The sequence below is a fragment of the Neltuma alba genome, unplaced genomic scaffold (genome assembly GCF_004799145.2).
Source record: "Neltuma alba isolate B1F8T4 unplaced genomic scaffold, ASM479914v2 tig00007147_pilon, whole genome shotgun sequence".
Taxonomy (NCBI): Eukaryota; Viridiplantae; Streptophyta; class Magnoliopsida; order Fabales; family Fabaceae; genus Neltuma; species Neltuma alba.
The window spans coordinates 152,999-166,238 of record NW_021634689.1 but is presented as its reverse complement, the minus strand read 5'-3'; the positions used below and the strand labels follow the sequence as shown (position 1 = coordinate 166,238).

Below are 13,240 nucleotides of genomic sequence, written 5' to 3'. Positions count from 1 at the left end.
GGTCAGCAAGACCCCCCATTAATCATTCATTTCCTTCATTCTCTCTGTTCTCGTTTCACACTTGGAATTGTATAGATACACATATAATCATATAGTTTTCCTATTTATTGGGCAAAGAATGTAATTTATTTTAATAAAATGATCAATTATATAAAGAGAAAGTAATTATACAAATAAAGTTGGTATACCAGAGTGTGGGGAGGGAGACGTTAGTAGTTCATTAGTTTTATACAAAAAGGTAACTTGAAAAAAAAAAAATTTGAAGCAACAAATTTGTGTCCTTTCCTAGGTGCCGCTGAAGTTAGAATGGACAACGAAACTATTGCAGCAAATTCTTCTTCATATTGATCATGAAAAATTGTAGCAATGCAGGTGGTTTGATGTGGCGAATGTCGCAGTTGGGTAAAGAAAAGATAGGAGTTTTTTCTTCCCCCGCCCCAAAACACATGTATCCTCCTAGCTATTTGAGGTAATCATACTTCAAACATTGTCGAGCAATAAATGTGAACACCTTTTCTAACGAGAAAAAAGATAGGAGTTGAGAAGGAAGCGTTATAATTATGTGAAAAGTCCAGACAAACACAATCTACTGTGAGGTAATGGAAAAAGGTCTCAAAAATCCTAAAGTACTTGTTCTGAATTGTTTGCAAAACTTTCATGGAGAGTCATATTTCGCTTAATCTAAATGAAATTTAGAGGAATAGTAATTTGTTTCAACATTTATAAGTTATTGTCATATAAGTCAACTCTTTAAATTTGTTATGTGAATGTAGAAGTTTACCCATAATTTATTGCCTTATAATTTGTTATTTTATTAAAAATGTATATATTAAATGATAATAGAGTTGAAAAAGTTATTGATTCTTAAAACAGAATTGATAAAATATATTGAAAGCATTTTATTGCAATACATACACATGACATATCTACACCACACATGACTTTTTCAAATCCCAAGTGCCAATACCACCTTTGATAATTAATGTCTTTCCTTTCAATTTGGTTTTTTACCAAAGAATATAATGATTGATTGATCCATATGATGATCAATGAAAGAAGATATCATTGTCAAGATCTATGAGTTGGTAAGCATTATTTATTGCCCCATAAGTCCGGGCTCCATGCTATGCTCATCAAGAATATGGAACCATTTAGATTAAAATTAAATGAGTAATTCATATTTAATGATCATTAATTTGTGAATGTGAGATTTAATTAACTAATTTGGATAGATTAATAATATTAGTTAAATTAGTTAATATGATGTGTTCTTTCTAAAACACCTTAATCATCTTCTTTAATTCTTTTCTTCCATTTCTTACTTGATTATTATTGAGAAAATATCAATGAAAATAATTTGAAAAAATTAATAAACATACGAAATAGATCTTACATATAAAACTAATATCAACTTTCAAATTAGTTCTTACATCAAGAATCGAATTAGTTATTAATTTTTTATTTTTAATATTTTTTATTTTAATATATGTGAAATCCAATTTGAAATAAATATAATTTTTAATCGTTCCTTTTTTTTAAAAAGTAAATTTATTATTTAAAATTATAAATTAAATAATTAAATCTGAATTACATAAATATAATTTAAACAGTCTAGATTTTATTGACAAATAAGCATCGAATGTTAACTAATAATACCTGTATTTTTTTTTTGGCCAACCATAATACTTGTATTATATAAATACATAAGTTTGAACTTTATTGTTAAAATGAAGATTTGTTAATTGTTAGTAATCAAGGTTATTAAACTCATGAGTTTAAGCTAACTTGTTATAGAAAAGTAAAATCAAATTGTAAACTCAAATCTGTAAACTTGTAAAAGCTTACTTTGATTAACAAATTGATATTGAAAGTATATAATTAAATAATTAAAATATAAAAAATGACAATGATTTTATTTAAATACATTTTAAATTTAAACTCATCAACGTTTATAACTTACCATATTCAACGAAGAAATTTCAATCAAATTCATATATAAAGTCATAAAAAATAACTAAATTAAAAAAATTTAATATAAGTTTAAGAACAAATTGACACGATTTTATAAGTTAAAAATAAATAATAATAATAATAAATTCAATGAGTGAACTTATAGGTTTAACCGAGTCTATAGCTAACATGAGTTTAATAATGATTCAACACAATTTTATAAGCTAAAAATGTAAAAATATTAAATTTAGAAAGTCAAGTCATTAATTTAACAATGATAGTAACAATCATTAAATACCTCATATTTTGAGCCATTCAATATAACCTGCTCTAATTGTGATAAGTCCACAAAATCCAGCCTGCCTAAACACAATTTTAGCCAAATACCTAAGCTTTGTTTGATTAAGAGAGGAAATCATGACATTATTATCATTATAATTTTGCAGGCCAACCACATGAAGCAAACCAGTGTACGGAAAATAAATTCTTGAGTTGAAAGGAATGCCGGAATGCGGATTACTAGCATGTGATTATGGTTTAGATTTCCGAGAATCCGGGGCTCCTTATGATCAATACTCTCATCATTCTCATTCCATTCCTTTTCTTGTTCTACAAACACAACGTCCTACGTCATCAAGCAAGAATGTCAATGTACCATAAACGTACTCAATCCTATCATGCGCTTTAAATTTGAAAAGAATGGAGTCTATTTTATAAGTTTTAATTTAGATTTGTTTTAATTTTTAATATATTTTTTAATGATGTTTTATTTATTTTTTTTCTTGTCACATTTTTTCACCACATTCTTTTTTATTATTTTTTATTTGTTATAAGAGTGTATAAAAATTATACTTCTAACATATTTACTATTTTTAACTAATTGTTTTTTGTCCATGAATTATATATTTAAAGCTTATAATAAGGGCCAGAGGGAGTACTTTTTTGGTTTTATTTATAGAGGGGATAAGAAATTTTTTGGTCGTATTTATAAGGTAGAGAAAGAAATTTTTTATATAATTATACAGTTTTACCTTTCATTTATTATATGATTATGTTAACTTTATTTTTATATAGCATAATATATATTAGATAGAGATATAATTGAAAATTGTTAAATTTTAGTGCAGAGTTAATGAAATTTAAGATTTTTTTTCCTATATAAAATTTGTTAAAAATAACTTATAAATAGGATAGTAATTTATTAACTAACTTCATCTTTCCTAAGTTTACTTTCGGGCTTCCCCTTTTAAATATAAAGTTTTCTTAACTAGTTTATAAAATTAAAAAATAGATAAATTAATTATTTATAAATTTACGCAATAATGATGAGCTTTTGGTGCTCATCAATTCCCGTTGTCCAAGGTGTGGTATGAGAAGGGGCAACCTTATCTATGTAAGTGGAGAAATTATTTTCAGGATTTAAACTTATGATCATCAAATTACATGACAACAACCTTATAGTTGTTTCAAGGCTCACTCCCTGTTTTATTGACAGAAAAAATATACACACAAAGGGACAAAAACGTCAAATTATTTATTTTATTTTTCGTTATTATTTATTATGAGTATAATACAATTTTTTATTTGAAGTCGAGTGACCTAAAAGGGCACATGGGGGCGGGGAAAACCGGCACTTTCAAACATAAAGTCGTCCACGTGGGATATTAGCGGATAGTAAGGACCTCTCGTGGAGCCTAACAGCCGATTATACATATTAATGGTACGATTAATAATACTGCCTCCTGTCTTTAATATAAAACTCTATTTGATTTTTATTTTAATCTTAAATATAAGACTACAATCCACTTTGTCTGTCATATTTATACATTTTTTTTCAAAATAGCCCTTATAATAATGATAGTTCTAGTCAATACACTTGATTAGTAAGGATATTTTAGAAAAAACAATACCTATTTAGGACAGATAACTAACTCAACTTACTTCTTTAATTCCTTCAAATTAGTTAATTGATTCTTATAATTAGAACCAAAAGTAGCAATTTGTTCCATGGTGATGGTATGAACGGAAACGGAACCAAAAGCTGATAAAATAAAAAAAAGAACCAAAAAAGTCAGCAACATTCCACGTCATCACATTTCATTTCCTCTCACACTTGGTGGTTGCCCATGTGTTTTCCGTAAATGAAAAAATTTCAAAAAAATAATTTTTAAATTTCAAAATTTTAAAAAAAATACATTGTCATTTATTTTCTAAGTATAGTCAATTGCTACTAAAATATAATAAACAAAATTTTAAAATTTAAGAGGTATTTTTTTGAAGATTTTTTTTTCTAAATTATTCTGCTGTTAATTTTTTTTATTAACTTTTTTTGTTATCTCGTTTTTTTAGTAACCAGAGATATACTACCTTCAGTCCTTGTTAACTATAAAAAAAGATTTTATAATTAGGACGGAAAGGCATATGCTAGTTGTCTGATGAGTGAGATTGAACTCAGTATCTCGCTTATCTGTTCGTGGTACTAAGCTTACAAAGACTTGTAGTGTTTGAACAGCTTCGCAAAAATCATGGGTTTTTTGCTGAAATGGAGAAAGTGAATTACTGTAATCATTTTATTCATTACTCCCTCCAGTTTAAAATATAAGATAGACTTTATTAGAGAAGTTTGTTCTTTTTTATAAGATAATATTTACTTTTCTCTAAATATTTAATGAGTTTTTTTTTATAATTTTACTCCTAATATATATATTCTTTTTTCTATTTGATTTATTTATTACATTTTTTACTTATTCTTTTTATTAATAAATACATATTAAAAAAACATGCCTTATATATTTGTTATTTTAAACTAATTTTTTTGATAAACATAAATAAATAAAATATATCTTATATTTGAAGTAGATGGAGTATTATTTTTGTTGTTCGCAATTAATCTTTGCAAGATGAGACAACGGATTTGAATTTCATCAGTGAGGCACGACATTCGAGTCTCTCCGTTTTGATACCCGAAAATAATAAAACGAAAAGTCAAAAATTCCCTCTTTCTTTCATAACATCCTTGGGACTTGTTTGAAATGAGAATTAAAAACTTTAAAAGAAACTTTTTAAGTGTCATTTATAGAATAATATGATTTAGAAAATAAGAGGTAAGTATGTGAAAAAACTTCTCCTTTAACTTACATAAATATTCTTATACTTGTTTATATTAAGTAGCTCTAAACAAGCACCAACCTTCTGAATTTGGCACTAGCTATTGAAGTAAAGAAATTGTTCATTCATTATTATTCTCTTGTACTCGTTTCAAATCTTAGTACTTCACCACATCTATAATATAAGTCACTTTAATTAATTCATCAGCATTAAAAAATAGTAGTTCACTTATTAAATCTGTCTCCAATTAAAAATTACTTCCTCCATCACTACAAAAAACAAACGATTAGCGATGAAAATTCCGTCACTAAAATGTTTTGCGACAGAAATTAGCGACGAAATTCCGTCGTAAATGAAATTTCATCGCTAAAACTTCTGTTGCTAATATATTTGCGATGAATTCAAAGATTTTGTCACAAATTTAGCCACGAAATTTGCGACGGAAATTCTGTCACTGATTTGCGATAGAAAAATTCCATCGCAAATATCAGGGATTGTGCATTCCAACTCTGAGACGAAGTAGTGACGAAAATTAGCCATGGAATATTTCGTCGCAAACTTTGCGACGGATTTGGAACAAAAATTATGTCGATTTTTGTCATACATGAAAGGATTTGCGATGAAATTTCCATTGCAAATCTGTTGGAATTTTTTTTTGCCAACATTTTCTATCTGTCAGATTTTTTTTGTGCGCTAGCTTTTTCTATAAATAATTTACAGGGACAGGAATAAATTTTTGAAATGCTAATCAAATCAATTTTTTTATAAAAACCAACATGAATTAAAAATAATATGAAGTACAATCAATTGTCTAAAATTTAAAAACATAACAACTGAATAAAAAAAAATATCAGAAGTTTGTTCTAGAAATATAAATGGACACAACTAATGTCTCAACAATCATTTCTTGCACTTTCTTAGTCAGATTGCACTTTCTTAGTCAGATGGCTAGGATATTTTATTCTCAAGTTTCTTCAGCTTTGACAAGATTATATCTTTAAGATTTTGATTCTCCTGACAAATCTCTTGATTCTCTTATTGAATATCCCAATTCTATTGCATAATCTCTTGATTCTGTTGTCTAAACTCTTGTACCCTATTTTGCAATTCACGTGTCTCTTAACATAAGAAACAACTATCAAAATCACGTGTTTCAAAATGCTAATTAAATTTAATTAAAAGTAATAAATACATAAGATATATACATGTTTTTTCAATACTTTTGTTTGCAAAGAGAGTACATAAGAGATCATAGGTAAAAATTTATTATAGAGAGATAATAAATGTCATATTTGAAGACACTACTATAATTTGAAATTATTTTTTATAAAAAGGAGCAGGGAGTATTTTCCAACTTTACCCATATGTCAAAGATGTCGTGGATAAGGAAAAAAAAAAATACAAAGAATTATATTTAAGTATTGATTGTAGGGATAAAGTTGACAAATAATTATTCATTACTCTTTAAATAACTTGACCAATCTATTCTTCTAGAAGCAACTACTCTAGTCTTAAATATAAGTTATTTTTAGTTTATTTAATATTTATTTCTTAATTTTACCCTTATTTAATTTTTATTGCAAAAAAGAAAAAAAAAAAGGAGAGATATGAGAATGATTTGTAAATATATAAAGAAAGAAAAAATTTCAATAAGGATTAAATTAAAATTTTTTGACAATTTAGGACATATATTCCTTAATATGCGAGAATGTATCACAGGCAGCTTATATTAAAAATCGAAGTAGGATATTGTGGATAAGAAGAAATATAAGATATAAATAAATAATTTGTAACCATTGAAAAATTAATTAAATTAGTTATTGATAACAAAAGTATGTCGGTTTCCTTAGAACACTTATTCTAAACATGTGCAATGTAAATTTCTAATCATCCCTTGATGAAAATCTTCTTACTACAAGTAATCAATATAAAATTTTGGAGAAAAAATAAAAATAGAAAAAACAAAGTAAAGTTGGGTCTTGAGTAAACCGATGTCTAACTTTCATATTTAAAATTGGATGTAGTATAAGTTATATTTTTTTTCAACTCATTTTCTCACTTACCCTCTTTATAAATAAGGCTATATTTAAATTTACAAAAAATTTATATTTTTATCTATGTATTGTCTTTATTTAACTAATTTTAACTAATATTTTTATTTAAATAATTTAATTATTTGTATATCACACACACATGTATAATATCGGAGGCGGTAGTGGTATTTACTTCAATGGTCATAGGTCATAACTAGACAATGCATAATTTTTTAAACATTACAACCTCCCTTGAGGTCGTAATTTGTAAAAAATTATACTTTTTCAATTATTAATATAATACTTAATTATAGAGTTGGTTTTGTTTTTAAATGTAAGACTTATTTATCTTATTTATTATTTTTTTTCAAATTACCATATTGATGCTCCTTTAACTGTAATTAAATAGGAGAGTGAGGGAAAATATTAAAGAAGATTATTAGGATATTTTAGAAAAAAATCATATTTGTTATAATCAACTAACCTATCTAACTTTTTTAATCTAATCAAATTAGTTAAATATATCTTACATTAAAAATAGAAGGAGTATTAAATTAAAATTTCTTTTAATATATTTTTTCCATCATCTTGAATAAACCTTCAATCTGTTTTATAAATAATACTCGATTTTCCACCCATTTACCCAAAGAATATTTGATAACACAAAAGATGCACCATCATCATCAAAGCAGCCTCAAATAGGAAGGATGTAAGCTAACGATTGGAGAAGCTTGCTTGGTAATTGCTCCAATATTACAATAACACAACGTACAGTTATTAATACTACTTCCGGTTCTTAATATAAGATTCTATTTGACTTTTATTTTAGTCCTAAATATAATATCCCAATTCACTTTGTCTCTCATATTTATATATATTTTTTCAAAGTTGCCTTTTTAACAATAATAGTTCTAGTCAATACACTTAATTAGTAAAGATATTTTAGGAAAGACAACACCTATTTAGGACAAATAACTAATTCAACTTACTTCCTTAATCTCTTCAAATTAGTCAACTGGCTCTCATAATTAGAACCAGAGGTAATAGTTGATTTCTTCATTCTTAAGCATAACTGATTCTAAATAATTTTGCATATCGCAAGTTACAACTAAGCTTTCCAATATTTTGACTAACTAATTGTCAACGGTATCTTTAATTAAACAAATACAAATAGTTAGTAAGTTATACACACAGCATGTGATTTTTCTTTTTGTTTTTGTTTTTTTGGTTTTTTGCCTCAAATACAGCATGTGACTTTAATTCAACTTATTCTTAATTTATTCCATACATTTTGATACCCTCCCAAGAAATCATTTAGTCATAGTACCCTTTAAATTAAGGTTCAAAGAATCAAATAAGTCAAATGTGTATTTTCTAAGGATAAGAGTACAATTCCAGTAATATTAGGTTTAAGCAGCCTAATCGTGCGCCGAACTACCTTATACTATTCAGCAAAAATGTAAATAATATATCAGTTAACGGATAATCAGTCTAATTTCCCGGGTTTTTCACTATATAAACCTCACATTGTCTTCGTCGTTCTTCACAAAATCACAATCACTCTCTCTCTCTCTCTGCATCATAATCCTAACTTCTGCCCTCACACATGGCACTTCCACTTCCATTCTCGTTCACATTTCTCCTCCTACTTCTGGCTCCTTCCTTCGTTTTCTCTTCCCCACTTCAAGATCCAGAATTAGTAGTCGAACAAGTACACAAGTATGTCTCGGAATCATCACACACCCACCATTTTCATTTTCTGATATTCTTCATATCAGTAACTTATAACCTCTGTTTCAATTGTTATTCCAGGAGCATGAACGCGTCGAGGAGAAACTTGGGGTTTCTTTCCTGTGGAACTGGGAACCCCATTGATGATTGCTGGAGGTGTGACGCCAACTGGGAGAAGAACAGAAATCGTCTGGCAGATTGCGGCATTGGGTTCGGAAAGAACGCCATCGGAGGCAGAGACGGCAGATACTACGTCGTCACCGACCCCGGCGACCACCCCGTGAATCCCAAGCCAGGAACCCTCAGATACGGCGTTATACAGAAGGAGCCACTGTGGATCATCTTCAAGAAAGACATGGTCATCAAGCTCAAAGAAGAACTGATCATGAACTCCTTCAAGACCATCGATGGCAGAGGAGCCAATGTTCACATCGCAGGGGGTCCTTGCATCACAATACAGTTCGTAACCAACGTCATTATCCACGGAATCAACATTCACGACTGTAAACGAGGAGGTAACGCCTACGTACGAGATTCTCCGACACATTACGGTTGGAGAACGGTGTCGGACGGCGACGGAGTTTCCATTTTCGGAGGAAGCCATATCTGGGTGGACCACTGTTCCCTGTGGAATTGCGAAGATGGACTGATCGATGCGATTCATGGGTCCACGGCAATCACAATCTCAAGCAATTACATGACCCGCCATGACAAGGTGATGCTTCTGGGTCACAGTGACAGTTACACGCAGGACAAGAACATGCAGGTCACGATTGCCTTCAACCATTTCGGTAAAGGTTTAGTCCAAAGAATGCCAAGGTAACAACTTTATCCAATCCCTTTTCCGACAGAAATCGAACAACGTTGTTGAATCAATTTCAGTTGACTAATGAACCCAAGTTGTTTTGTAATCGCAGGTGTAGACATGGGTACTTCCATGTGGTAAACAATGACTACACCCAGTGGGAGAAGTATGCGATAGGAGGGAGTGCGAATCCAACTATAAACAGTCAAGGCAACAGATTTCTTGCTCCTAATGACGGCACCGTCAAAGAGGTGACGAAGAGGGAGAATTCGCCGGAGAGTGAATGGGAGAACTGGAACTGGAGGTCGTCGGGGGATCTAATGCTAAACGGTGCGTTTTTCACGCCGTCAGGGAAAGGAGCATCTTCAAGCTATGCTCGAGCTTCAAGTCTCTCTGCAAAATCTTCTTCTTTGATTGGCTCTATAACAGCATCGGCTGGAGCACTTAAATGCCCAAAGGGCTCTCGTTGCTGAATCAAATTGGCTTTGGGTTCTCTGTAGGATTATTAGTCTTCATCTAAACGCAGAAACGCTAGGACCAATTTAATCTATATGGTCTGATCTTTCCTTCTGTATATCCTTTTATTTAGCCTCTTTTAGTATTGTTCCGTAAGACTACAACCTTAGCTTGTGGTCATGATGGGCACAAGCATAAAGAGTTGATATATATAATGTATGTCTTCTGTGTTCAATGACAAGCCCAAAAGAAATGGGTATTTTATTTTAGCTTTTAGTTGAAATGAATTGAAATGAAATACGTTTTGTTAATGAATTTAATTAACATCTTTGTATCATAAATTCTGTTAGTAGGATTTGAGCTCATAAACTTATGAGTTATGAGTTGATTCTATATTAACTAGATCACTTGTTGACTTGAGGCCAACCTAACGTGCATTTTGGTAGACCCATTTCCAAAGTCGTGGGGAGTGCATAACGCTGAATCAGCAGCTGCCTAATTCCCACTTTGCACAAGGCTCCTGGCATGCGTGTGTGAACCAGCATACAAAGCCCACGGTGTACGTAAGTATTATTCAGAATTTCATGGACACGGCTCTGCCCATCTCCATTCTTAGTAGTGATTTTGCTGATTACGTACTGTTTTGCTTTTATTAACAGAGTTAATAATATATCTAAAGATTTAGTTTTAGATAAAGTTTAATAACATTGTGCGATTTATGTTGTTGACTTCACCTAGTGGATAAAAGTTTGTTGTTATTGTTGTTCCTATTTAGTATTTGTAGGGTAAAGAAAGAAAAAAAAAATTGGCATTATTTATAAGGCGGACATAAATTTTTCATATATATAAATGTATACTTTTACTTTTCATTTATCTATTTTGTTAACTTTATTTATATGGAATATAATATATATAATAAATAATAATAAAATTGAAAAGTTGTTAAATTTTAAAGAAAAGATAATAAAGCTAAGACTTTTCTTGATTTGTGTGAAATATGTTAGAAGTGATTTATAACTAAAACTAGAAGAGTATTAACTTCCTTCTGTTTCTATTTATAAGTGATTTTTAACTATATTTCACAAAATTCAAGAGTATAGGTTAGTTAAAGTTTAGTTTATATTCTTAAATTATTTCACTTGTTCAACAATTGGCACATATACCACTAATAATCTAATCTATAATAGTCTCAAATGGTAAACCCACCTGTTCGCAACACGTTGGACCAAGTAATAAAGTAATAAATAGAATATGATCATTTTCTCTTTTTACAAAAACAATAATAACACGTGACTTTAAACAAGCGCAATATCATCTTTAGTCCTCAAAATTTAACATTATTTTAGTTTTAGTTCTTGTAATTGAAAACAAATGGTCTTGTTTATTGGAATTTTTTTAATGAAAATTGAATACCATTACTTCAAACAAGAGAGAAAGTACAAGCCTATAGCAACGGGGAAAAGCTTCTTTCATCACCATTCAGTTCATAAAAGTTGAAATCAGTGATTTTAGTTTTTAGAATTTTACTTCATTTTGGCTCGCCTATAATTTTTATCCTTGGAACCATGTTTTTTGTCCAACATAAAGACCAAAACCAAAATCAAATCAAATTTCAAGAACCAAAACCAAAATGCAATCAAATTTCAAAGGCTAAAATCACTAATTTCAAATTTCATGGGCCAAAACCAAAGGCCGAAGTTTCAAATTTCATAGATCAAACCCAAAATGATATTAAATTTCAAGGACTGAAAATAATATTAACCCAAGATTTAAAAAAACAATTAAAATACAGTTACAGTGAAACAAACAAAGCTAAATTAAAGTTTGCTTAGTATTAGAGGTGATTCTAGATTTGAAGGGGTAATTTTAATTAGTATAGTCTCAATTGCCTCTTAATAGCTATCCCTTGACTGTAATTAAAGTTATAATTGCTAGTTTAGAACTTTAATTACCTCTTATACAGTGTCTTTTAAACCATTATGTTGCATCCCAGTTATATGTTAATTTCTAATCTTCCAGTGTTTGACATAGGATTTAATTTGAGAGTTAATATCGGTTCCATATGTAAGACCTATTTCACATATTTACCAAAAAATTTTCAAATTAACCATATTGATATTTTCTCAATAATAATTAAGTAGGAGGGGGAGGGAATTAAAGAAGATGATTAGGGTATTTAAAAAAAATCATATTAACTAATTTAACTAACATTTTTAATCTATTCAAATTAGTTAATTAGATCTTACATTAAGGAACAAAGAAATTGCTTAATAGTATACTTGATCTATAATATCACTCTAATTCGCTGGCCAAAAAAAAATTCATAATTTTAAAATGCTTGACATCTTCAACGAGATTTAATTTATTAGTGTTTGAACAGAGGTTGTTGTGTCTAGCAATGAAATTAGTTAACTTCTTCGCAACAATGATGATGCTAATGATGATTTATTTGTACCAAACGTGATCTTAACTTGAAGTATGAAAATAAGTCAAGACTAATTATCGAAATCTTCACTAAACTAAACAAATTTTCAATATTGATAGAAAACTCTTCTTAGTTAATATATAATCTTCATCCAAAATTTTAAAATTTTCATATTCAAGTAAAATAAAAAAAAAAACTACCCCCTACTATAAAAAAAATTTCCTCCAGTTTTTAGTATCATAGTTATTTAATTAATTGGGGTAGATTAAAAAAGTTAGATAGACAAATTAATTCTAACAATGTGACATAATATTCCTAAAATACCTATCTGTGTAGTATTATACTCCCTCCGAATTCAAAATATAAGATAAACTTTGATTGAAGGGTTTGGTTTTTTATTTTATAAGATAACACTTACTTTTGTCTAAACATTTAATAAATTTTTTTCAATTTTGCCCCCATATATTCTCTTTCCTATTTGATTCATGTATTGCATTTTTTACTTATTCTCTTCATTAATAAGGGCATATTTGGAAAAAAATACATGCCTTACATATTTATTATTTTAAACTAATTTTAACTAGTTTCTTTATAGAATTTATCCTGTATTTTAAACCAGAAGGAGTATCATATATCAACATATAAGTTAGGCAAAGTGATTCCGGGGGGGAGAAAAGATAAATATGAAAGATAAAGTATATTAAAATTAAAATCTTAAATGTAGGATTAAGT

General features: G+C 29.0%; 1 protein-coding gene across 1 annotated transcript; it reads left to right on the top strand.

Annotated features, from left to right (window-relative positions):
* The first annotated feature begins 8,688 nt into the window (after nucleotides 1-8,688).
* On the top strand, nucleotides 8,689-10,324 carry LOC114751883 (probable pectate lyase 5). The gene is made up of 3 exons (XM_028940572.1): nucleotides 8,689-8,810; nucleotides 8,904-9,641; nucleotides 9,740-10,324. Exons 1-3 carry the CDS (start codon nucleotides 8,698-8,700, stop codon nucleotides 10,098-10,100), a joined length of 1,212 nt encoding a protein of 403 aa, XP_028796405.1. The 5' UTR covers nucleotides 8,689-8,697; the 3' UTR covers nucleotides 10,101-10,324.
* The last annotated feature ends 2,916 nt before the right edge of the window (nucleotides 10,325-13,240 follow it).

Bases quoted from the DNA above. Each gene is read 5' to 3' on its own strand.
- LOC114751883 (XM_028940572.1), top strand. From the start codon at position 8,698: ATGGCACTTCCACTTCCATTCTCGTTCACATTTCTCCTCCTACTTCTG. The intron at 8,811-8,903 runs GTATGTCTCGGA...TTGTTATTCCAG, and splicing joins GTAGTCGAACAAGTACACAA to GAGCATGAACGCGTCGAGGA. The intron at 9,642-9,739 runs GTAACAACTTTA...TTGTAATCGCAG, and splicing joins TTAGTCCAAAGAATGCCAAG to GTGTAGACATGGGTACTTCC.